This window comes from Moschus berezovskii, chromosome 16 (assembly GCF_049115385.1).
Source record: "Moschus berezovskii isolate FMDL1 chromosome 16, NW_MosBer_1.0, whole genome shotgun sequence".
Taxonomy (NCBI): Eukaryota; Metazoa; Chordata; class Mammalia; order Artiodactyla; family Moschidae; genus Moschus; species Moschus berezovskii.
The window spans coordinates 82507285-82534018 of NC_142475.1; the positions used below are offsets into that span (position 1 = coordinate 82507285).

General features: G+C 53.4%; 1 protein-coding gene across 6 annotated transcripts in view; it reads right to left on the minus strand.

The window, feature by feature from the left end:
• TOP1MT (DNA topoisomerase I mitochondrial) overlaps positions 1-25295 on the minus strand; it is a 31848-nt gene extending 6553 nt beyond the window's left edge. Inside the window, exons 1-8 of one of the 6 annotated variants that reach the window (XR_016039292.1) lie at positions 22597-23157; positions 21611-21722; positions 18731-18919; positions 17858-17968; positions 17415-17558; positions 14952-15077; positions 14379-14500; positions 8464-13968 (exon numbers count right to left, since the gene is read on the minus strand). Coding sequence is in view for 4 of the 6 variants with exons in the window: in XM_088844562.1 (XP_088700688.1) it covers positions 13965-13968; positions 14379-14500; positions 14952-15077; positions 21611-21685 (327 nt within the window). In the remaining 2 variants the exon portion in view is untranslated. The other 5 variants (XM_088844563.1, XR_016039291.1, XM_088844562.1 and 2 more) reach the window with 5 other exon arrangements.
• Between the last annotated feature and the right edge of the window lie 1439 nt (positions 25296-26734).

The following is a 26734-nucleotide window of genomic DNA, read 5'->3' on the forward strand; positions in this document are numbered from 1 at the left end:
ATGTTCCCTAACTTCACATTTGAAGACCCCAAGTTCAAAGTTGTCAAGAAAACACAGTTCTAAAGAAATAAAATAAAATTTACCTGGTAATTTGGCTTAGATTAGTTATGTAACTGAACAGAAGTAACAGAATAAACATACATTTCACAGCTGTCAAGTGTTCTTTTAATTCTGATTTCAAATTATTTGATGATGTTGGGTATCAAAAAAATAAAAGCACAACTAAACAAGTGGGACTTAATCAAATTTCTGCGCAGCAAAAGAAACCATAAACAAAACAAAATGACAGTCTACGGAATGGGAGAAAATATTTGCAAGTGCTCTAACAGAGGCTTAATTTCCAAAATATATAAACAGCTTAGCCATAAAAAAGAATTAAATATTGTCATATGCAGCAACACAGGTGGACTCAGAGATTACCATGCTAAGTAAGTCAGAAAGAGAAATATCAAATACCATATGACAGCACTTATATGTGGAATCTAAAAAATGAAATGATACAAATGAACTTGTTTACAAAACAAAAACAAACTCAGACATAGAAAACAAACTTACGGTTACCAGAGTGGGTAGGATAAATTAGGATTAACACAGACACACTATATAAAGTAAACAAGACCCTACTGTATAGCACAGGGAACTATATTCAATATCTTGTAATAAACTATAGCAAAAATATTATAGATATATATTAATAACTAAATCACTTTGTTATATACCAGAAAACTAACAGCATTGTAAATTAACTGTATACCTCAATTTAAAAAAAAGAAGAAGTAAGATACAGCGGCAAAGCAATAAGAAAATATCAGGTATGAAAAGGCAAGATAAAACAACTTTTAGAAATGAAAACTACAATCACTGAAGCAGAAATCAGTGGGTAGGTTAGGTAGTAGATTAGACACAGCTGAAGAAAGTATTAGCACTGTGGAAAAAACATGTAAAGAGGCACAGGATACCACAGGGACAAGGAGATAGGAAACGTGGAGGAGATGTGTAAGATTTAAAGGTCAGTCTTCATTCCAGTCCCAAAGAAAGGCAATGCCAAAGAATGCTCAAACTACCGCACAATTGCACTCATCTCACACACTAGTAAAGTCATGCTCAAAATTCTCCAAGCCAGGCTTCAGCAATATGTGAACCGTGAACTCCCAGATGTTCAAGCAGGTTTTAGAAAAGGCAGAGGCACCAGAGATCAAATTGCCAACATCCGCTGGATCATGGAGAAAGCAAGAGAGTTCCAGAAAAACATCTATTTCTGCCTCATTGACTATGCCAAAGCCTTTGACTGTGTGGATCACAATAAACTGTGGAACATTCTGAAAGAGATGGGAATACCAGATCACCTGACCTGCCTCTTGAGGAACCTGTATGCAGGTCAGGAAGCAACAGTCAGAACTGTACATGGAACAACAGACTGGTTCCAAAGAGGAAAAGGAGAACATCAAGGCTGTATATTGTCACCCTGCTTATTTAACTTATATGCAGAGTACATCATGAGGAACGCTGGGCTGGAAGAAGCACAAGCTGGAATCAAGATTGCCGGGAGAAATATCAATAACCTCAGATATGCAGATGACACCACCCTTATGGCAGAAAGTGAAGAAGAACTAAAAAGCCTCTTGATGAAAGTGAAAGAGGAGAGTGAAAAGGTTGGCTTGAAGCTCAGCATTCAGAAAACAAAGATCATGGCATCTGGTCCCATCACTTCATGGGAAATAGATGGGGAAACAGTGGAAACAGTGTCAGACTTTATTTTTTTGGGCTCCAAAATCACTGCGGATGCTGATTGCAGCCATGAAATTAAAAGACGCTTACTCCTTGGAAGGAAAGTTATGAACAACCTAGATAGTATATTAAAAAGCAGAGACATTACTTTGCCAACAAAGGTCCATCTAGTCAAGGCTATGGTTTTTCCAGTGGTCATGTATGGATGTGAGAGTTGGACTGTGAAGAAAGCTGATCGTCGAAGAATTGATGCTTTTGAACTGTGATGCTGGAGAAGACTCTTGAGAGTCCCTTGGACTGCAAGGAGATGCAACCAGTCCATTCTAAAGGAGATCAATCCTGGGTGTTCATTGGAAGGACTGATGCTAAAGCTGAAACTCCAATCCTTTGGCCACCTCATGCGACGAGTTGACTCACTGGAAAAGACTCTGATGCTGGGAAGGATTGGGGGCGGGAGGAGACGGGGACGACAGAGAATGAGATGGCTGGGTGGCATCACCGACTCAATGGACATGAGTTTGAGTGAACTCCTGGAGTTGGTGATGGACAGGGAGGCCTGGCGTGCTGTGATTCATGGGGTCGCAAAGAGTCGGACGTGACTGAACTGAACAGGCAAATTTGGTCTTGGAGTACAGAATGAAGCAGGGCAAAAGCTAATAGAGTTTTGCCAAGAGAACGCACTGGTCATAGCAAACACCCTCTTCCAACAACACAGGAGAAGACTCTACACATGGACATCACCAGATGGTCAACACCGAAATCAGACTGATTATGTTCTTTGCAGCCAAAGATGGAGAAGCTCTATACAGTCAGCAAAAACAAGAACGGGAGCTGACTATGGCTCAGATCATGACTATAGGCAAATTCAGACTTAAATTGAAGAAAGCAGGGAAAACCACTAGACCATTCAGATATGACTTAAATCAAATCCCTTACGATTATACAGTGGGAGTAAGAAACAGACTCAAGGGATTAGATCTGATAGAGTGCTAGAAGTATGGACGAAGTTTTGTGACATTGTACAGGAGGCGGGGATCAAGACCATCCCAAGAAAAAGAAATGCAAAAAGACAAAATGGTTGTCTGAGCAGACCTTACAAATAGCTGTGAAAAGAAGAGAAGTGAACGGCAAAGGAGAAAAGGAAAGATATACCAATTTGAATGCAGAGTTCCAAAGACTAGCAAGGAGATATAAGAAAGCCTTCCTCAGTGATCAATGCAAAGAAATAGAGGAAAACAATAGAATGGAAAAGACTGGAGATCTCTTCAAGAAAATTAGAGATACCATTTCATGCAAAGATGGGCACAATAAAGGACAGAAATGGTAAGAACCAAACAGAAGCAGAAGATATTAAGAAGAGGTGGCAAGAATACACAGAAGAACTGTACAAAAAAGATCTTCACGACCCAGATAATCACAATGATATGGTCACTGACCTAGTGCCAGACATCCTGGAATGCAAAGTCAAGTGGACCTTAGGAAGCATTACTATGAACAAAACTGGCAGAGCTGATGGAATTCCAGTTGAGCTATTTCAAATCCTAAAAGATGCTGCTGTGAAAGTGCTGCACTCAATATGCTAGCAAATCTGGAATATTCAGCAGTGACCACAGGACTGGAAAAGGTCAGTTTTCATTCCAATCCTAAAGAAAGGCAATGCCAAAGAATGCTCAAACTACCGCAAAATTGCACTCATCTCACACACTAGCAAAGTAATGCTCAAAATTCTCCAAGCCAGGCTTCAACAGTATGTGAACCCTGAACTTCCAGATGTTCAAGCTGGATTTAGAAAAGGCAGAAGAACCAGAGATCAAATTGCCAACAACTGTTGGATGATCAAAAAAGCAAGAGAGTTCCAGAAAAACATCTGCCTTATTGACTATGCCAAAGCCTTTGACTGTGTGGATCACGACAAACTGTGGAAACTTCTTTAACAGATGGGAATACCAGACCACCTGACCTGCCTCTTGAGAAACCTGTATGCAGGTCAGGAAGCACCAGTTAGGCCTGGACATGGAACAACAGACTGGTTCCAGTTTGGGAAAAGAGTATGTCAAGGCTGTATATTGTCACCCTGCTAATTTAACTTATATGCAGAGTACATCATGAGGAACGCTGGGCTGGATGAAGCACAAGCTGGAATCAAGATTGCCGGGAGAAATATCAGTAACCTCAGATAAGCAGATGACACCACCCTTATGGCAGAAAATGAAGAAGAACTAAAGAGCCTCTTGATGAAAGTGAGAGAGGAGAGTGAAAAAGTTGGCTTAAAGCTGAACATTCAGAAAACTAAGATCATGGCATCTGGTCCCATCACTTCATGGCAAACAGATGAGGAAACAGTGAGAGACTTTATTTTGTTTTGGGGGGCTCCAAAATCACTGCAGATGGTGAGTTCGGCCATGAAATTACAGACGCTTGCTCTCTGGAAGAAAAGTTATGACCAACCTAGTCAGCATATTAAAAAGCAGAGATATTACTTTGCCAACAAAGGTCCATCTAGTCAAAGCTATGGGTTTAACAGTAGTCATGTATGGATGTGAGAGTTGGACTATAAGGAAAGCTAAGCACCGAAGAATTGATGCTTTTGAACTGTGGTGTTGGAGAAGACTCTTGAGAGTCCCTTGGACTGCAAGGAGATCCAACCAGTCCATCCTAAAGGAAATCAGTCCTGAATATTCATTGGAAGGACTGATGCTGAAGCTGAAACTCCAATCCTTTGGCCACCTGATGCGAAGAACTGACTCGTTGGAGAAGACCCTGATGCTGGGAAAGATTGCAGGTTGGAGGAGAAGGGGACGACAGAGGATGAGATGGTTGGATGGCATCACCGACTCAATGGACGTGAGTTTAAGTAAACTCCAGGAGTTGGTGATGGACAGGGAGGCCTGGCGTGCTGCAGTCCAGGGGGTCGCAAAGAATCAGACACAGCTGAGCGACTGAACCGAGAAAAGAATAAGGTCTGATGCGGATGTGACAAGAATCCCGGAGGGAGGGCTCCCCTGGTAGCTCAGTAGTAGAGAATCTGCTTGCCAATGCAGAAGACACACGTTCAATCCCTGATCTGGGAGGATCCCACAAGCCACGGAGCAGCTAAGCCCATGCCCCACAACTATTGAGCCTGTGTTCTAGAGTCCAGGAGTGGCAACTACTGAGCCCACAGGCTGCAACTACTGACACCCAAGCACCCTAAAGCCCATGCTCTGCAATAAGAGGAGCCCCTGCACAGTAACTAGAAAGTAGCCCCACTTGCTGCAACTGAGGAAAGCCCATGTGCACCTGTAGCAAAGAAGCCCCCGCACAACCAAAAATAAATACAAAATTTAAAAAAAATTCCCAAGGGGAGTGAAGAAAAGGAGTATGGCAGAACCCTGCACTGACCACAGTGATTATGACACTGTCCCCCATAGACCATCCAGCCCTGTTCTCCAGCAGGCCAAGGCTCTGACATCCTGCGGGCTGGAGAGTGAGCTGAAGGTCAGGTAGGCAGAGAAATAACAGTCTGCCCCATCTGGGGAAGGTGAGTATCTGCATCCCCAGTTTTAACCTCAACCAGCCTCCCTGAAATCAACAAAACTATTAAAGGGCTTCAGTTCAGTTCAGTCACTCAGTCGTGTCTGACTCTGCGACCCCCTGGACTGCAGCACGCCAGGCCTCCCTGTCCATCACCAACTCCTGGAGTTTACTCAAACTCACGTCCATTGAGTCGGTGATGCCATCCAACCATCTCATCCTCTGTCGTCCCCTTCTCCTCCAACCTGCAATCTTTCCCAGCATCAGGGTCTTCTCCAATGAGTCAGTTCTTTGCATCAGGTGGCCAAAGAATTGGAGTTTCAGCTTCAGCATCAGTCCTTCCAATGAATATTCAGGACTGATTTCCTTTAGGATGGACTGGTTGGATCTCCTTGCAGTCCAAGGGACTCTCAAGAGTCTTCTCCAACACCACAGTTCAAAAGCATCAATTCTTCGGTGCTCAGCTTTCCTTATAGTCCAACTCTCACATCCATACATGACTACTGTTAAACCCATAGCTTTGACTAGATGGACCTTTGTTGGCAAAGTAATATCTCTGCTTTTTAATATGCTGACTAGGTTGGTCATAACTTTTCTTCCAGAGAGCAAGCGTCTGTAATTTCATGGCCGAACTCACCATCTGCAGTGATTTTGGAGCCCCCCAAAACAAAATAAAGTCTCTCACTGTTTCCTCATCTGTTTGCCATGAAGTGATGGGACCAGATGCCATGATCTTAGTTTTCTGAATGTTCAGCTTTAAGCCAACTTTTTCACTCTCCTCTCTCACTTTCATCAAGAGGCTCTTTAGTTCTTCTTCATTTTCTGCCATAAGGGTGGTGTCATCTGCTTATCTGAGGTTACTGATATTTCTCCCGGCAATCTTGATTCCAGCTTGTGCTTCATCCAGCCCAGCGTTCCTCATGATGTACTCTGCATATAAGTTAAATTAGCAGGGTGACAATATACAGCCTTGACGTACTCTTTTCCCAAATTGGAACCAGTCTGTTGTTCCATGTCCAGGCCTAACTGGTGCTTCCTGACCTGCATACAGGTTTCTCAAGAGGCAGGTCAGGTGGTCTGGTATTCCCATCTGTTAAAGAAGTTTCCACAGTTTGTTGTGATCCACACAAAGGCTTTGGCATAGTCAATAAGGCAGATGTTTTTCTGGAACTCTCTTGCTTTTTTGATCATCCAACAGTTTGATCTCTGGTTCTTCTGCCTTTTCTAAATCCAGCTTGAACATCTGGAAGTTCAGGGTTCACATACTGTTGAAGCCTGGCTTGGAGAATTTTCAGCTTTACTTTGCAAGCATGTGAGATGAGGGCAATTGTGCAGTAGTTTGAGCCCCAGCTAGACGCTGACAGGCACTGGAGCAGCAGCTGCGCAGCTGTAGTGACTGTGAGGAGATACGCCACGTCCAAGGGCACAGGAGAAGCCCCAGCAAGACGGCAATAGGGGCAAAATCGTGTCTAGAACCCAACCCCACACCCGCCAGAGACACTCAGAGGGCTCAAACAAACCTTGTACACACCAGGACCCAGCGACCCCACAGATACTGAGCCAGAACTGTGTTTGAGTGTCTCCTGAGGAGTTCTGGGTCAGCAGTGGGCTGGCACAGGGGCAGGGGCTCTGGGTGCAGCAGACCTGGGTATGGCATAAGCCCTCTTGGAGAAGGTTCCCATTAACCCCACCATAGAGCCACCAGAACTTACACAGGACTGGGGAAACAGATTCTTGGAGGGCACAAACAGAACATTCTGCACCAGGACCCAAGAGAAAGGATCAGCGACCCCACAAGAGACTGACTCAGACTTGCCCACAAGTGTCCAGGAGTCTCCGGCGGAGGCGTTGGTCGGTGGTGGCCTGCTTCAGGGCTGGGGGCACTAAGTATAGCAGTGCGGGCATGGGACCTTTTGAAGGAGGTTGCCATTATCTTCCTTACCTCCACCATAGTTTGGCCTCAGGTCAAATAACAGGGAGGAAACACAGGGCCAACCCATCAACAGAAAATTGGATTAAAGATTTACTGAGCATGGCCCTTCCCAACAGAACAAGAACCAGTGTCCCCCTCAGTCAGTCTCTCCCATCGGGAAGCTTCCATTAAAGGAGAGAATGTTGCAATTGTTATCTATATCCTGGAAGTTCCAGCCAAGAACTGGAACTCAAGACCCAGATTCATCACCTTCCGTGTTTAAGCCCAAGTAGACAACAGCCAGGGGCTTGCCAGGTGGCACGGTGGTGGAGAATCCAGCTGCCAGCAGGAGATGCGGGTTCAATCACTAGGTGGGGAAGGGGATCCTGGAGAAGGAAATGGCAACCCACTCCAGTATTCTTGCCTGAAGAATTCCACGGACAGAGGAGCCAGGCGAGCTACAGTCTGCCATGGGGTCGTAGAGAGTCAGATACGACTGAGTGGCTGAGCACGCTGAGCATGAAGACAACGGCCAGCATGGCGTGCCAGTCTGCAGCTGACCGGAGGCCCGGCCGCCTGGATGGGCTCCCACGACGCCCGGCGGCCCCGTGCAACCATCACAGTAACGTGACTCTGCACTTTAAACAAGTTCACAGACTCAGGAGTGTAACAACATGAAGCAGAGTGAAGAGAGAGACCCACACCCAGACACAACACAGTGAAGGCACAGACCAGCAAGGCGAAGACCTCGCAGAGCCAGAGAAAGACCCCACTGCCAGCACTCAGTCACGCCACCCGCCCACTGCACAGGACAACAGGGAGAGGCGGGAGACAGTGGGCCACGCCCTCACTGCGCTGAGGACACCTGTCCCCCTAGAACTGGCTGCCCAGCAAGATGTTTTTTTATAGATAAGGTGAAAACACGTATAAGGTAAGTAAAAACTCTGAGTTCATTATTAAGCAGTTTTCACTGGAAGGACTTCTAACTAAAGTTCCTACTAGAGAAAGAAGGACAATGATTTCCAAATGATAGCCTTCAACACCAGATGAATGGCTGATATGACTGAAAACCCACACTGTGTGAGGACGCACACTGGGCCTTTCACAAGAGCACGGGGGCCAAAGGGACCCTCAGGTCCTAAAAGCCTCCTCTGTTGCGAAGAGCTGTAACACATTTTAGACGTTAAGTACTCTTAGAGTAGTTTAATGTAATTACTAAATATAAACAGTGTATACATTTCCAATGGAAGAAAAAGTGCAACTTAAAATGAACAAAAACTTACTATATCACCTAAAAAATAAATAGAAGAAAGAACTGAAAATAAAATTGATTGATCACAGCAAGATGGCAGAAACCACCCAAAAAGGTTCATAATCACAGTAAACCTGACACGATCAACGTCCAGTTGAAACAGGAAGGTTGGTGGGAGGAGCCTGTAACCCAGAACAGCAGCACCTGTGAAGACAAGGTAGGCAGAGGCAGAGGTCCACCGAGGGGCCTCTGGAGGTGAGATGCCCACCCATTTGCTGTGTGAAATGCTGGAAGGCCTCTGGGGCTGGAGACAGCAGGTCTGCAGGGTTCTCACTGGAGAACAGGAACCATCTTGGACAAAAGACAAAGTCCTGCCGTCAGCACCTCACGGGCAACCGCACTCAGCTGCTCCAGAGGCTGCAAGGCCCCTGTGCTCAGAACACCCGCCTTGTCTCCACGGGTGGACGACCAGCACCAGTGACCGAGGAGGTTCTCGATGCGCATACAAAGTCAAAGCAAAGAGAAGGGACCTTCTGCAAACTCAAAGGAAGCAGAGTGCAAGAAGTGTAGAAAAGATGAGTGAAGCGGGAGTCAGTACTCCTAAGGAGATAAGGAAGGAACTGTGTCCACTGAAAGAGAACAGCATGGGGCTGCTCTGGACGTCCAGTGGTGAGGACTCCACTGCAGGGGGCACGGGTTTGATTCCTGCCCAGGGAACTAACATCCTGCATCTCATGCAGTGCAGCCCCCCCAAAGAGTAAAGAATAGTATTTTTAAAGGAACAGTTTCAGTTCCATTCAGTCGCTCAGTCATGTCTGACTCTTTGCGACCCCATGAACTACAGCACGCCAGGCTTCCCTGTCCATCACCAACTCCTGGAGTTCACCCAAACTCTTGTGCATTGAAGTCGGTGATGCCATCCAGCCATCTCATCTTCTGTCATCCCCTTCTCCTCCTGCCCCCAATCCCTCCCAGCATCAGGGTCTTTTCCAATGGATCAACTCTTCGCATGAGGTGGCCAAAGTATTGGAGTTTCAGACTCAGCATCAGTCCTTCCAATGAACACCCAGGACTGATCTCCTTTAGAATGGACTGGTTGGATCTCCCTGCAGTCCAAGGGACTCTCAAGAGTCTTCTCCAGCACCACAGTTCAAAAGCATCAATTCTTCGGCGCACAGCTTTCTTCACAGTCCAACTCTCACATCCATACATGACCACTGGAAAAACCATAGCCTTGACTAGACAGACCTTGGTTGGCAAAGTAATATCTCTGCTTTTCAATATGCTATGTAGGTTGGTCATAACTTTCCCTCCAAGGAGTAAGCGTCTTTTAATTTCATGGCTGCAATCAGCATCTGCAGTGATTTTGGAGTCCAAAAAAATAAAGTCTGACACTGTTTCCACTGTTTCCCCATCTATTTCCCATGCAGTGATGGGACCAGATGCCATGATCTTAGTTTGCTGAGTGTTGAGCTTTAAGCCAACTTTTTCACTCTCCTCTTTCACTTTCATCAAGAGCCTTTTTAGTTCCTCTTCACTTTCTGCCATAAGGGTGGTGTAATCAAAACAGTTTAAAAGAAAACAAATCTAGAAACTACATGTGATAACCAAAATTAAAAACAAAGAAGATTGGGAGATTGAGAGATAAAGTTGAGAAAATCTTTTTAAAAGAATAAAAAGACAAGGGGCTGGATAAGATAGAAAGATTAAAACTAACAGGAGTCCTGGAGGCCGGGCTTCCCAGGTGGCCAGTGGTAAAGAATCTGCCACACGCAGATGTGGGTTCAATCCCTGGGTCAGGAAGATCCCGTGGAGAAGGAAATGGCAGCCCATTCCAGTGTTCTTACCTGGAAAATTCCATGGACAGAGGAGCCTGGCGAGCTGCAGTCTGCCATGGAGCTGCAAAGGGTCGGACATGACTGAGTGACGGAGCGTGTGGGCACGGGGTCGGGTGGAGAAACCGAAACAGTGGGGATGAAGTTGTCAGGGGAGCGATCTTAACTTTTCCCTCAGAACCAAGAGACATGAAACACCAGGGCTATAGCAGCTCCCAATGCCCGCCACAAGCAGCAAAGGAAGACACACCGAGGCTCGGCGTGGAGAGATGACAGCATCAGTGGCCAGACCCCTCGGAGCCTCCGCAGCGCCCCGGAGGTCAGGGACAACCGCGCAGGACCCTGACAGTCGCGGCTGGAGGCACTTTCCCACCTGCAGGCTCACACACGAAGTCCAGAGTGCAGGACACGGCCACAGGGTCTCCAGACAGGCAGACTCCCTCCCTTTTTTCACTGCTGTTGATGAAATATTTTTCAGGAGGCTACAAAAACAAGATCCCAGATATGGGGACGGAGAGGGGAGATGGGAAGGGAGGGAGGAGGGGTCTGGGGGCGGGGTTCCAGGAGACGGAACTTATTATAAGGGCTTCCCTGATAGCTTAGTTGGTAAAGAATCCGCCTGCAATGCAGGAGACCCCGATTCAATTCCTGGGTCAAGAAGATCCACCAGAGAAGGGATAGGCTACCCACTCCAGGACTCTTGGGCTTCCCTGGTGGCTCAGCTGGTAAAGAATCTGCCTGCAAAGCGGGAGACCTGGGTTCAATCCCTGGGTTGGGAAGATCCCCTGGAGAGAGGAAAGGCTGCCCACTCCAGTATTCTGGCCTGGAGAATTCCACGGACTGTATAGTCCACGGGGTTGCAAAGAGTCGAACGCAACTGAGCAACTTTCACTTTTCAGGAGACGGGAAGGGGGTGGGGGTAGCCCAGGAAATGGAAACCACTGCAGACATAGGCCAGGGCAGGAAAAGCGCCAGGGATGAGGAGGAGCTCCAGACCTGGAACTGAGTTCTCCCTCCAGCCTGCGGCCAGGATCCCCACTTTCCTCCCACACAGGATGCCCCCGACGGCACTGGGAGCCCCAGCCACATGCTCCTCTGAGCTTCAGCAGGCCTGGGTGCCGATGAGGAGTCTCTTGAGACAGAGACCTGACAGCTATAGAGAAAAGCACCTGCCAACCCGGGACTGTGAGACATCCCAGTGCCTGCCCACCTGGGACTGTGAGACGTCCTGGAGCCTGCCTGCCTGCAGCTCCCGGAGCCTTAGGCAGACAGCAGACCAGCCTCGGCCGCGGACCCAGATATCCCCTACTCTGCCGAGACCGGGCCCTGAGGGCACAGACTCAGTGTCTCCAGCTGCGGGGGCCTCGGCTGCTCGCTTGGGGGCACATGGACGCACCCGCCCACCAAGGAGAGAGGCTGGGACGGCACTCAGCCACCCTCCCATCCATTCAGGTGAAGAGGTGAGGCAGGGGGTGGGGGGTGTCCCTACCCGGTGCTGGGACAGAGTGTGGGAGCTGGGGGGACAGGCCACACGCGGGACAGCCAGACCCCTCCCCAGGTCAGGGCACAGCCAGGCCAGGGGTGCCCACCGGAAAGAGGGATGCTTCAGAGCAAAGGGCCAGGTGTCTGCCACCTCCTGTGTGACATCGCAGAAAACACTTCATTGTACAAAACTCCCCAGTAGGCTTTAATGGTGAAAAAAACCACAGTCAGTCCCAGCGAGGCAGGGGAGGTACTCCTCTAGAACTCAAAGCCTTCGCCCGCCTTGTCAAGCGCCCAGGTGACCTTCTCCACAGGCACCTCAAACTTCTTACAGCTGCCCAGAGGAGAGGGGACTCTTGGAGGCGGGCGCGGAGGCCAGGGCGCCAGGCTGCCTGCTCCTGGCATGGCCATCGGGGGCCGAGGGACGGGGGGCAGTGTCCCCGGGGCAGCCCAGGTGGCCTCCGAATACAGCACCTGGGAAACGCTCATGGGGTACACGGGCGACCCAGCCACCGACCCCCGTGGGTGGGACAGCTCAGGGTCCTTCCACAGCCCCAAAGCCCTCAGGCAGAGAGGACCGATGACCAGGTTTGGCATCAGACACGCCAGACAGTCAGGTCCTGTCATAGGAAAGACCTGTGCTGACCCCAAGGCCCTGGGAACTGAACTGGGGCCACTCAGGGGATCCAGTCACTCCTGCAGGTCACGCACCAGGTGACGCTGATCCGGGGGTCCAGGGAGTTGAGCTTGGAGGTGCCCAGGGCCACCTGCTTACTCTCCTCGTCTGTGGCCTGCGTGCTCAGTCTCAGCAGCTGCTCCAGCAGCCGCCCCCTCTTCTCCAGGAAGCTAGCAGAAGAGGGAGGCCGGCCCCTGCACTGGCATCACCCCCTCCGCTCAGGGCCTGGCGAGCCCAGTGTTGGGGGAGGGCTCGCTGTCCCCCACGGCCCTCCACCGTCCACGAGACCGGGACTCAGGGAAGACCAGCCTCGGGACGGAGTGGGGACCGTCCGATCAGGGAGTGAAGCTCAAAGCACACAAAGGCCACAAGCACACAGGAAACAGGGCAGGGGACAGGCTCACACGTCTGCGAGAGCCTCAGGGCCTGCCCCCACCGCCTTAGAGAAAAGCTGGCGCATCGATGCAGGATGCAGCTCTCAGGCCCACCCTGAGACGCGCATGCGGCACCCCACGCAACACCCACGCGCACTTCAACCCCGGGCCTTGTCCCAGGGACTCAGACACAAATCCACCCGGACCCGTGCGGACGGACCGCGTGTGGGGAACACCCCCCCAAGGCTAAGGCAGCCCCATCAGATGCTGCCGTGGGGCCCGAGACGGCGCCTGTCCCAGGCTGCGGACGGGGTGGGCTGCAGGCCCAGACGCGCTCTGTGGCAGCTGCTGATGCCACCGAGAGGGCTGGCGGGTGGGGGGAGGGGCGCGGGGTACACGAGTGTCGTGGAAGACACGTGGCCTGTCGGCGGCTGCCCGAGAAGCCTTGCTTTCCACCTAACAGAACAGCCTCCAACCCAGCGGCTGGCATACTGCGTGACCGCAAGCGCCCGTGCGCACCTGAGGACACCTTCGTGCTATAAAGCAGCCGCGGCGGCGGGGCAAAAGGGCGCCGCCAGAAACAAGGGCGCGGACGGGAACCATGGGCGGCAGGGCCCGGCGGGGTGGGCCGGCTCCTGGGGGACACCACCAAGCACCGACCCAACAGGGACACGGGCAAAGCCACCACCCGGTGATTTAAATTTGCCCGCAAAGAACGGCCCAAGCCCAGAGACCTTCACTGGTGAACTCTACTGAGTAGCTAAAGAAGAATTAACTCCAGCAACTCTTTACAAACTGTCACAGAGGAGCAAAGAGCAGAGAAGGGACAACTTCCCAAGCCCCTCCAAGACCGGTGTCTCCCCAGTGCTGGGCCAGGGGCTGGGGGCTGTCTGAGGTGGCTGCACCTCAGAACCCTGTGAACGAGCCTCTGAAGGACAGGACCGCGTGGCCTGGCGCTTCTCCCCTGCAGTTCTGTGCTGCTGTTCCTCTGGGCACAAGTGTAGTGTGTGCTGAGTATGACCAGAAAAGACAACCAGAGAACTGGGAAGGGAAAAGAAGGTTCAGTCCGACTCAGGTGGGCTGGTCCTCCGGACTCTCGCCTCTGGGACCTGCTGTCCCCACGGGATGCACGGTCAGCCCGCGCCTTCTGCAGCTCTGCCTTGGCCTCGGCCACCTGCTGCTCTCTCTGCCTCTATCTGCAGGGGAACGGGGGCCCGGTCAGGGCCACTCTTGCCCCACCTAGTCCACCCCAAAGACCAGCGTCCATAGCCTGTTGGCCCCAGACCCTGAAAGGGTGCCCATCTGCCCAGTCAGGGTGCCAGAGCACTGGCCCTGATCAGTCACTCTGTGGCCAGGGTGAGGCCAAGGTTCCCCAGACACACAGCCTACTCCCCAGACCCGGCCCCTGCTCCACTGATCTCCTTCCTGGACCAGAGGCACTTCCACACCACTAGGCCACACAGGCAGCATCTGGCGCCCCCTGAGCCAGCTGTCCCCCACTGGCAGCCCTGAGTGTCCCAAGCACGTCCAAGGGCCACACAGCCCCAGGGAGGGAGGGGAGCTGCACTGCCACCCTCAGAGGCCCTCCGCCGTGCCCCCTGCGCACCTGAAGCATCTGCATTGACTTCTCAAAGGTCTTAGGTGCTGTGCACTGATGGTTGCAGAGAAAGGCAACAAGCCGGTTTGCTCGGTTCTAAGACAGAAGTTTGGCAGCTGCGCTGTCTTCAGCTGGAAAACAGGGGTCAAGAAGTGGCAGCCAGGACCGCCCAAGTGAGCGTGTGCCCAGGGAGCCCGCCCCCCGCGAGGGCCTCACAGGGCGGGACTCAGGAGAAGGACCTGGGCCCAAGGGGCCTCGCCAGACCCCACCTCCACAAGAGTTGGGATGAGGGTCCCAGAGGGGCCAGAGCACTTGGACGGTGGGGCAGCAGGAAGAGAGTTCCCACACCCCAGGGGGCCATGCGGAGCTGGAGGGCGCCTCAAGCCTGACTCGGTGGGGTAGCGGACGGGAGACCGGGCAGGGGGCCTGTGGGGGGCTTGGCCTGGGGCCCCTGACCCATCCCCTCGGGCCAAACAAGCTCCACTCCACCCCAGCCACTGACCACACGGCTCTCCTACCAGCCCAGCAGCCAGGCACCAGCACACGAGCAGGCACCCTGTCCCCACACAGACAGCCACTTACCTTGGGGCAGCGCTTGCAGCTGCCCCTGCAGAGTGACACTGGGTTGCAGGTCCAGAACACCCTGGCCGTCAGGCCATCCATCAGGCCGTCCATCAGCTCCTGCAGGTGCCTGTTCGGGCTGGCAGTCTGAAGGTGGGGGGAAGGGGGGGCTCAGCACGTGGCTTCCTTGGGGACAGTCTCACAGCGCTCCTCCCAGGCCCTGCCCCCGGCTCCTGGGTGGGACAGAGCTGCCAGTCAGACGGAGGGCCCTCAGCCTTGGTGTGCAAGAGAAGGTGCCAGCCAGTGCTCACGCTCGCCCCGTCAGACCAGCCGTTGGGTCACCCCATCGGCACCACTTACGGTCAGCCTGTCAGAGCCCTTCCCTGGGGCCTTTGCTGTCCGTGAACAGCTGCAGGCTCCAGTGCGCCTGCAGCGGAGGGAAGACACCATTACCGAGGTGCCCTCGTCCCCAGGCAGGAAGGAGCCTCCCAAGGACAAGCAGAGTCAAACGAGGGCCCCAGATGAACGTCTGCATGACGGGTCCCGGCTTCTCCCGGAGCAGGCAGAGCTGTGTGAGGTCGCGCGCCGCGTGTCACGGCTGCCCTAGCCAGGCTGGCGCCACCCCCGTCCCTGCACGTCCACAGGAGGCCCCACGTCCACAGTCATACTCATCTGACGACGGAGGGAGCCCAGGGGCGTCCACAGCCCCGTGGCCCCATCCCCTGCACCCTTGCTTCCCTCCCCGTCCTTCTGAGTGAGCGTGAACACCATCCTCCCGTGTCTCCAGCCAGTCCCACACTCCATGTGTCCCACGGGGCCAGACACCCGGCAGCCAGCTCCTGAGTTCCCAGGATGGCCCGCGTCCCCCAACCCAGTCAGTGCCTGAGCAGAGGGCCCAGCCCTCGCCCTCTGCCCCGTGTGTACGCATGAAGGCACGGCCGCCAGGAAGGGCCTCGCCGCTCATGGCCCGACTCCTGCCTCCAGACCCGTTTACGAGGCAGTTTCACCACAGCAGCTCCATGGAGACACAACAGCAGCGACAGCTTCTTCTGTCACTGAGGCCCCGGTCCCTGGAGAGCGCTCCCTTTCCTCCCACTGATGCACGCCCGAGCCGACTTCAGATGCCCGACACCCACTCCTGAGGGGGCGTTCCTCTGCGCCTCGACAGTCTCCCCAGATTCCTGCCCCGTGCTCAGGCAGCCTGTCTGCACGTGAGGCGTGTGTAAGGTATGAGCGAGGTGTGCGTGAGGCACATGTGGTCAGGGTCAGGTCTCTTCTTGCTGTGACGTGGGCCCACCCAGACAGAGGCTGATGCTATACGGCTTGCCAATTCAGAAGGTGGGAATTCTGACTTCCCTTCAGACACATGTGTAAACCAGCAACTTACCACCCCCAGCTTGACCCCTCTCTCCATCAGCAGGGGCATGGCGCTGAGCCCACAGGCTCAACCCCTGAACCCTGTCATTCACAGAAGGGAACCCGGAAACACCGCCAGTGACCACAGCCAGCCACGTGCCCAGGAACCACAAGACCTTTCCCAGTTGTTCTGGGAAAAGTGTGTGTGCCGGACTGAGCAGCATCCCCTCAAAATTCACGTGCTTCCCAGAACCCCAAAATGTGACCTTTTGGGAAACAGGGTCTCTGCAGGTGCACTTAGTTAAGACGAAGTCACAGTGGGGTGGGATGGGCCCTAAACCCCCAGGGCCCCATCCTCATATAAGGAGACAAACATGGTGATGATGGACCAGATACTGCAGTGATGCAGCCTTGAGCCCAGGTGGACAGGCACCTCCAGACACCAGGGGAGCCTGGAAGGGACCCTGCACAGAGCTGCAGAGGGCACGTGGCCCCGCCAGCAGTCTGCTCCCGATCCGGCCTCTCGCACACCGCCCTCACCCTCAGGACAGCAGCAGTGGCAGGCCCAATCCAGGCCACGGGCCTTCCTGTGACTCTCGAGGCTCTCTGCTGGCTCAGCCAGGGCTGGCCTGCAAGGCAGACCCTGCAGCCAAGCCTGACTGGCCAGGCTGGCAGCGGCTAGAGGATAGCACCCAGACGGAGCAGAGAGCTCGCCCCGGCACATCGCCCACTGCCCTCGCCAGGCACTCCCCGGCTTCTCCACTGACACTCTGTTGTAGGAGCGGATCGAATCCTTCCTCAGGAAGTCAAACTCCACGACATCCAGGGAGCCGCTGGCCTCTGGGTGCAGCTGGACGTGCTCCACGCAGAGGGAGCAGCAGCCACCGTGTCCGCTGCCCTCCTCCCCATTCCCGGCCCGCAGTGCCAACCGGGCAGACCCCCGTCAGAGCATGGCGTACATGCCCTTGGGGACACATGCACAGATGGACACACGCCCGCCCCTCCGCCAGCCCAGGGCACCAGCTCAGAACACAGAGGGCCCGCTGTCCGCCCCGTCCATCTAACCCAGCCTTTGCCACCGACCAGAGCCCCGTGAGGAGCCCGGGGGAGGCTCGGGACCACCCGTACCTTGTCAACGAAGTAAAGGGCCACAGCGTGCTGTCTCACCCTCATCTCTGGAGACGTCCAGGCGGTCCAGTACTGGGAACGGATCTCGCCCACAACCCCTTTCAAGCGCCGAGCCACCTCGTACTTTTCCTAGTCTCTCTCCCCCTAAGAAAGGGATCAAGGTGCCCCCTTCAAACAGGGAACTGCTGACTCTCCTGCTGGGCCCCCTCACCTGCCCCACACAGGGCGGGCAAGCAGGCTCCAAACTCAGTTAAAGGCGGCGTAAACTTAAATTCCTTATTTTTTAAGACCAACGGCCACTGGACACACTGTGATTCCAAAACTGGCCAGTTAACGCCTATGATCTCAGGGACTCCCCACTTAAGTGGCCCAGCTAGGCCGGGGAGAGCAAGGTCACAGCCCGGCGCACCTTCAGCTTACAGCCGGGATTCGGTGTGACATACCTGATGGAGTTCCCCACATTCTCCGTCCATGCCGCCAGCCACATAACTGTAAAGTCGCACCCGACCTCCTTCCACTGGGGACCGGCCAGGGGCTTGGGGACTGTGTAGTCCCTGCAGAAGCAGAGCGACCCAAATCCAACGATCAGGACCCCGACACACCAGCCAGACGCCCTCATCTCCCACGGCCGTGGGCACCGCCAGTGCTAAGTCTATCTCAGAGCCGTCTCCTCACCCAAGCCACGCCCTTGCGCCACCACCCCTGGCCCTCAGCTCCTGCCTGTGAAGGCTTCTTCAGAGCTGCCCCGGGGGTGAACCCCATGTGTTGTGAGCCATGGCAGCTGTGAGGGACACAGGTGGCCGTGAGCTCCCGACAGGCTGGGGCTCCCAGGGTGCACCTGCCAGCCCAGCTCGGCTGTGACCTCCACAGTGGAAGGACAGGAGCTCCTGCGTACCTGTTACCACTTGAACCATGGAAAACTGTCCAAAGTACACAGACATGCACTCCTGGTGGAGTAAAATCTCAAGCGTGGGGCAGGGTGACGAGGGCTGGTTCAGCAAACAGCGCCTGGGCTGCTGTGGACACGTTCTTCTGCAGGGAAGGCGCCCTCCAGTCTGCCCCTCGGAGCCTGGAGTGACAGTGGGACACCCTGCATCGGGCCCCCCACCCAGGTGAGAAAGTGAAAGTCGCTCAGTCGTGTCTAACTCTTTGTGAATTCTCCAGGCCAGAATACTGGAGTAGGCAGCCTTTCCATGCTCCAGGGGATCTTCCCAACTCAGGGATTGAACCCAGGTCTCCTGCATTGCAGGCGGATTCTTTACCAGCTGAGCCACCAGGGAAGCCCCCTCCCAGGTGAGGGGCGGGGCCACAGGCACCTGCTGCAGTTGATGACCACGTCCTCCAGCAGGACCCTCCTCTTCAGCCTCCCCATCTTGGGGTGGTCGCCCCAGCCTCAGAACAACCCTGGGGGCTCAGTCTTGAAACTGCCAATCTTCTCACGGTGCCCATCTAAGATAACAGCAGCCAAACTCTTGCCGAAGTTTCTCCTCTTCTTCTTTGAGCTTCTACATTAATAAAACACATCGGCTTTAGTGGTGAAGAGACGGGATGCTTGCCACATGGTCAGGACTAGTCAGAGCCCCTTCACTGCTGCAGGAGCCTGGGCAGCCCAGCAAGGAAGCAGGCCCAGCATAGGGCACGGCCATGACAGTCCGCTGTCACCGCGAGTGGGAAGTCCGGGCCCACTGGTCCTCATGGCAGGGTCACTGCTCCACATGCTCCAGGTGGACACAGCACTTCTTAAATACTTCCAGGTTAGGGGCACATAACTCAAAATCGGTTGAGAATAACAGCAGAATCAAAGTCCCCTTCACCACTCTCTCTTGAGGCTCATCTAGAAAAATCCCTCAGGAGCAGTTTTAGTGAGAGGAGGGTTCGTTTTCTGCACCACCAGCTGCCTCCCACACGAGACCCCAGAAGCCCAAGCCAGACTGAGCCCCGGGGCAGCCTGACCTGCTTCTCCTCCCTGGACAGGGCCTTCTGGGAGGCAGTCTTGTCCACAAAGTGTCTGTGGATCTCTGTGAAGTCACACCTGTCCAGGTGCTTGACGACCTTCCTCTCTTCTGCTGTCGTTTCCTACACGAAACTATACACACACTCTCATCATCTAACGCAGGCAAGGGCCACACGGGCAGCGGGGACCCTCCCCTGCTGCAGCGGGCATCCCACTCCATGGGGAATGGTGACGTCCCAGAAGCAAGAGGACCAGACACTAAGGCCACCCTGACCAGCAGCCTCTGCAACTGTCCCCCAAGAGAGCCCCTTCAGGTAGCTGCCCAGGCGTGCAGGCAGTGAGCTGAGGTGCTGGAGCTTCCTCCCAGTGGCCCTGAGTTGGGCCACGTGGCTGCATCTGAAGAACGGTCCCCACCAGCTACCGTGTGGACTGCACGGCAGTAATGGGCCCTTCAGTCACTATGAGGGAAGGTGGCCTGCCAAACCCACACATGGTGGGAACACGCACGTGCCTGGCGGCACCTAATTCAGCCCCCCCCACACACAGAGCCTGTGGCCCAGCCATCCCCTAGGTACCTGTGGAGAAGGGGGTGCACAGCCCCAGAGCGCCCTGTGAAGCACCCAGGTGCCCATCAGCCAGAAAAGGCACACAAATGGCCCCAGGATCTGGCCTGGAGTGGCCAGAAGGGCCTGGGTGCACAGTCCACAGGCAGAGCCAAGGCAGGTGCAGGTATGCACAGACCCACCCAGCACCTTGTCTTCAAAGAGTTTCCCAATAAGTATTACTGTTTTCTGGGGGCAGAAAATGCCCCTCCGGGCCCCCCACAACCTCCCTTTCCCAAGCCTGGCTCTGCCTGCCCCTCCAGGGACAGCGGAGAGGGGAAGGCGGGCCAGCGTCTGACAGCCTGAGACTGTGGCCACGCAGGGCGTGCCTTCCGCCAGTCCCTGAAGAGGTTGCTTTGGAAGACTTCTTTTGTTGTATATTCATGATCCAACATTGTCCCATAAATCGTAGCAGCCTCCTCTGCTGCTAAGCTCAGCTTTACGGGCTTCCCTGGAGATGTGGGAAGATACGCGGATCCAGGGGGCTGGCCCTCACTCTGCGGCACACAGCATCCCGCCCTTTAAGTCACTGCCACACACATTGTGCTATATCACGGTGGAAACTCGCCAAGACCAAGGAGCTCTGATTGTGTAAATTCTGAAGCACATGCTCAGTGTAAGAAGATGCCGCCCACACCTGAGCATCTGGAGCGCGCCAGGCCCCTGCAGCAGGCAGCCACAGGTGCTACATCTGTCCTGCTTTAATGACCTATTTTGCTCATGTCGAAGTTTACAGATCAACAGCACCTGAAGGTTGAGGACGCACATCACCACGTAACAGAAGCAAAACTAAAGGCTCCAGAGCAGACATGTGATTAACTGTAGCAGCTGCAACCTTTAAAAACCTTCCCCTGTTTGCCCAGTGACTTCCAACATTTTACTTCAAGCGCCGGCACTAGGGACAGCTCAGTGGAGAAGAGGGTCCAGCTTAGTAGTGTGAAGGCTGGTGCAGGGAGGGCCTTCACCACCGAGTTCTCTCCACTGTTGAACATTTGAGAACTTTTGTCACAGAACGTTGGAAAAATAAATACACATTAGTTTGATAGTAAGAAGGCGGTCATGATAAAAGAACACAGTTCTTCCCCAAACCAGCTTCTGAGAAGAAGGTGAAGAAGACAGAACCAGATGAGCTGCCAAGGCCCGAGTGGCTCAGTCAGCACCCTGCTAGCATCCCCCTCCCCACGGCTGGGCCGCCCAGGTGCCCTTAAGGGGCAGAGCTGGTTCTGACAGCCATGGAACCTAGTCTAGCTCGGGAAAACAGATTCTAAACCAAAACCTACATCAACGGCATTGCAGGAAAAGATGTGGCTGCGTGTGTGCTGGCTGAGTGTCCCCCAGGGAACCCAGCAGGAACCCGGGGGTCACCACGGGGTCACCAGGCCCCGAAGGAGGCAAGTGCTGCAAGAGCCCCAGTGAAAGAGCAGAGGGCACCAGAGGCCTCCCTGCGGGGACGCCCTGTGGGATTGGGGAGAGCCTGCCAGCAACCAAGTCTGAACCACAGACTTGGAAGTGGCCTGGCCTGGCTCCAGGTGCACGGGTCAGCCCGGACCCAGGTGGGAGAGCCACCAACAGAGCAGGCCTAGGTGGATGCTGAAGGTGGTCCTACCCACGGCCACTTGAGCCACCAGGGCAGTCCTCACCTTTGTAGAAGGAACTCCCTCAGGAAGGGGCTCATAGGGGGCCTCAAACCACGGGCCTCTGTGCTCCAGCTGCATCCACTTCACGCTGCCCGGGCTCTTCTCCTCTTCCCACCTGTAGGACACGCAAGAATATTCCCACACTCACACTGCGCACAGGCCCTCCTCGCATCCCCATAGACTCCACCCCCGGCTGAACCAGGCGAGGTGCCAGGTCTCCCTGCTCGGGGCGGGGCGCTGGGATGGACCCTGCCTGGCCTCAGGCCAGGCCTCTCGTTAAACAGCCCACCGCGTCACCCCAGAGGGAGGAGTCCCGGGGGCTAGTCCAACCTACTTGCACAAAGTTGACAACCACAGCTCGAAGCTTTTTCTTGGAATGCATCTACTGAGGGTGCTCCAGAGAAGAAACCACTACAACCCTGCCAAGCTTCACACTCGGGCCTCACCCCTCTGTTCCCTCCCCGCCCCCAGCAGGGCCCGAGCCCCCAGAGGCAGACTCTTTACTGGCTGTGGAGGGAATGGACTGACCCGTACTTGAGTCACAGCAGGGGCCACGTGGACCACACTCAGTGAGACACTACCTTGGAAGCACTAGGCTAACAGCTCCGACAGCAGCTCCTGAGCGCAGCGCCGCGCAGGTGTGAGCCCACCCTGCTCTCTGGAAAGGTGGCACTTCATGCAGAGAAGCCCACCGCCCTCCCTCTACTCCACACGCCCCGTGTGACCACAGGGCCTCTGTCCACATCCCCCAGGAAAGACCCCGGGAGCACCACGGACAGAAGGAAGCCTCAGCTGGAAGCACAGCGCCACCGGGGGACTGATCGCACCTTATGTGCCCACGATCAGAATGAATGGACTGAAGCTCCTGGAAACCAAGAAGCTGGGAGTCCAGTGCGACCAGAGGCCCGTGTCAGAGCACACCCATGAGGTTCAAAACCAAACACTACGGTGCTGAGGCCACGCACAGCTACATGAGCAGCAGATCTTACCAAAGCGAGCAGAGGAAGAAACCGCCAAATCGGGGCCTCCTGGGGAGCAGGGGTGAGAAGGGGGAACTGTACCCCCAGGCACGTCCGGAAACATCACGCGCTGCACCTGCGGCCTAAGGTCACCTCCGGGGGAACCGAGGACCACTCCGCCCTCCGCTGCGCTCCCGCCCCGCCCAGCAGCAGACATCAGGGGTCTGGGAGGAGCCGGGACGAGCCCTCCCTGCGCGTGCACTTCGCCCGTGGTCTTCGATCACCTCACCGGCTCGGCGGCGTACGACCCTCTCTGCCAGGGCTGAAGGCCTTGAGGGAGTCGGACGCACCCTGCTCTCCAGGGGCCGCGTGCAAAGGCCCCGCCCCCGCGGCGGAGCCCCGGCCGAGCGCAGGGCGGCCTGGCCCTGGGGGGCGTTCTTCCTCCACCGGCGTCTTCCCGGACCCACGGCGGGCCCAGGCAGGGAAATGCGGCCCCCACGCGGTCCCTTGTCCCCACCCTGCTCCTCCGCCCTGAGCTCTTGGGACAGCCTCCTGACGCCGCAGACAGGCCCTGGATTCAAGCCGTCCCGCCGACCCCTCCGTCCCCAGGCAGTGGACGACAGCGGCAGGATGCGCATGCGGCCCCGCGACCCGCGCGCAGCTCCTCCCCACTGGGCCTGAGAGCAGCAAGGGGCCGCACTCAGTACGGGCAGCAGGAACACCCAGGGGCAGGACTTCAGCGCGTGCCCCGCAGCTCCCGTAGGTCCTCCGTAATCACACGCTCGCCCGCACACCGAGAGACATGGAGGAGGGGCACCTCCATGCTGTCCGAGGGCCCTACAGGTGAAGCTGGGTCAGGGCACCGTGCAAACACCAGCGCCACCTCCCATGCGGACCCATACTGCAGACCAGCCCCTCGCTGTCACCCCGTGCTCCTGAGCCCACTTTCCTGCACCACTGTCCCTGGATTTGACCCCCGCTCCCGCCCTGGGCAGGATGGTCCAGCAACAACCACCCGGTCTGGAGAGCGGCCGGCACAGGGCAGAGGTCCACCACTTGTCAATCGCGTCAACCTCCTGCATGTGTAAGATGGGGCTTAGGGACGGTGGAAGGTGGACACGCGCAGTTGTCAGTGTGCACCCAGAACACATGTACATGCCTGCCAGTGCCCCCGCCCAGGGGGCAGCCAGGGTTCCACAGAGACAAGCCCACCCCCACATCCCTAGTAACCCCACCCCTGCCACCAGTCCTTCAGTCCCCACGGACATCCAGTGGCTGAAGCACTGGTGCAGAGCTGCACAGCTGCAAGGGCTGGTTCTCAGCACCCAGGCAGCCACGGTGGGGGTCACCCCAATTCTGGAATGAGCCACGCACCACTGACTAGACACGCCCTAGGACAGCAGCAGCTGGTGCTCCTTAAGGCCATCTTCTGCCAGGTGTGCTTAGAGGCCTTGCATATTTCTCTTACAATCTTTCTAAAATCAAGTACACGTTGCTCCTTCAGAATCCTGAAGCCACTGTTTTCAAATCCAGACTGCAATTCTGTAAACGGAAATGTGGCAAGACAAGAACTGCAAGAAATCTAAAAGGAAGCAGAAAAAACATCTGACAAAAAGTCCAGCACCTTTTCACGATAAAAGTAAAAAACAAATTTCAAGAAACTAGGTTGGAGGGAACCCCCACTTGAGAGCAGCCAAACACCCCACAGCTATGTGACACTCCGAGGTGCCACGGCCCCGAGATCAGAACCAGACCTGCTGTTCAACACAGTCCTGGAGGCTAGCCAGAGCACACACACAGGAAAGTGACTAAAATACATCAAAGTTTGAGAGGAAGAAGTAAACTGTCTTTATTTGCAGGTGGCAGGATCCTGTGTATAGAAAACCAATAAGATTCTACAAAAAAAGTTATTAGAGCTAGTAAGTTAATTCAGCAAAGTTATGAGGTACAAGATCAATACATGAAAATCGATTCTTTCTTTACACCTGTAGTGAATAACTTAAGAAGAAAATTACAAAACAACTCTATTTATAGTAGCATAAAAAAAGGAAAATGCCCAGAAGTAAATTTAACCAAATATGTAAAAGATTTGTACATTTTAAACTATAAAACATACTGAAAGAAATCAAAGAAGATGTAAGTAAACCAAAAGTCATCCCATATTTGTGGACCAGAAGATTCCATTTTGCTGAGATGTTAATATTCCCCAAAGTGATCCACAGATAAAACCTAATCCCCCATCAAAAGATTGGCTTCCTTGCAGAAATTGGCAACCAAGCCTGAAATTCATGTAGAAATAAAAGCTAACCAGAATAGCCAGAACAATCCTGAAAGAGAAGAACAAAGTTAGAGGACTTACATTCCAACTTAAAAACTTACAATAAAGCATCAGTAATTAAGGCAGCATGGTGTTGGCATAAAGATAAACATACAGATCAATGCAGTAGAACTGAGAATCAAAAATAAACCCATACACCTATGGCCAATTGATTTTCCACAGAGTGCCAAGACCATCCAATAGGAAAAGAACAGCCTTTTCAACAAGTGCTACTGAATTACCACATGCAAAAAACAAAGGGAGACACGGTCCTTGCAAGTTAAAATGGATTAAAGACATCGAGCTAAAACAATGAAACCCTAAGGAAAAAAACAGGTTGTGAACCTTCATAGCCATGGATTAATGGTTTTTAAATGTATCAACTGGAATTCCATCACCTCCACTAGCTTTTAGTAGTGATGCTTTCTAAGGCCCACTTGACTTCACATTCCAAGATGTCTGGCTCTAGGTCAGTGATCACGTTATCGAGACTATCTTGGTCGTGAACTGGACATGGAACAACAGACTGGTTCCAAATAGGAAAAGGTGTACGTCAAGGTTGTATATTGTCACCTTGCTTATTTAACTTCTATACAGAGTACATCATGAGGAACGCTGGGCTGGAAGAAGCACAAGCTGGAATCAAGATTACTAGGAGAAATATCAATAACCTCAGATATGCAGATGACACTACCCTTATGGCAGAAAGTGAAGAGGAACTCAAAAGCCTCTTGATGAAAGTGAAAGAGGAGAGTGAAAAGGCTGGCTTGAAACTCAACATTCAGAAAACAAAGATCATGGCATCTGGTCCCATCACTTCATGGGAAATAGATGGAAAAACAGTGGAAATAGTGTCAGACTTTATTTTTTTGGGCTCCAAAATCACTGCAGATGCTGATTGCAGCCATGAAATTAAAAGACGCTTGCTCCTTGGAAGGAAAGTTATGACCAACCTTGATAGTATATTAAAAAGCAGAGACATTACTTTGCCAACCAAGGTCCGTCTAGTCAAGGCAATGGTTTTTCCCGTAGTCATGTATGGATGTGCGAGTTGGACTGTGAAGAAAGCTGATCACCGAAGAATCGATGCTTTTGAACTGTGGTGTTGGAGAAGACTCTTGAGAGTCCCTTATACTGCAAGGAGATCCAACCAGTCCATTCTAAAGGAGATCAATCCTGGATGTTCATTGGAAGGACTGATGCTAAAGCTGAAACTGCAATACTTTGGCCACCTCATGCGACGAGTTGACTCACTGGAAAAGACTCTGATGCTGGGAAAGGTTGGGCGCAGGAGGAGAAGGGGACGACGGAGAATGAGATGGCTGGATGGCATCACCGACTCTGTGGACATGAGTTTGAGTGTACTCTGGGAGTTGGTGATGGACAGGGAGGCCTGGCGTGCTGTGATTCATGGGGTTGCGGAGAGTCGGACACGACTGAGCTGAACTGAACTGACTGAAATGTATCAAAAGTACAAGCAAACAAAGATAAGACAGCTAAAGTGAACTCAAAATTTAAAAACTCCTGTGCTTCAAAGGACACCATCAATAAAATAAGAGAATCCACAGAAAGAAAAAGTTTGCAAATCATGTCTAGAGTGATCAGTCTAGTGTTCAGAGTATGTAAAAAACTCTTACATCTCAACTGGAAAAAGATAAACAGCCCAACTAAAATCAGGCAAAAACAACCAAATCCTTCTCCAAAGAAACACAAATGGTCAACAAGCATGAAAGACGCTCAACATCCTTACCCACCATGGAAATGCAAATCAAACACCCACCCACATCATAAGCCTTCACCTGTCCCTTCACAGTAGCAATTCCACAAACACTAACCCTGTTTCCAATACAA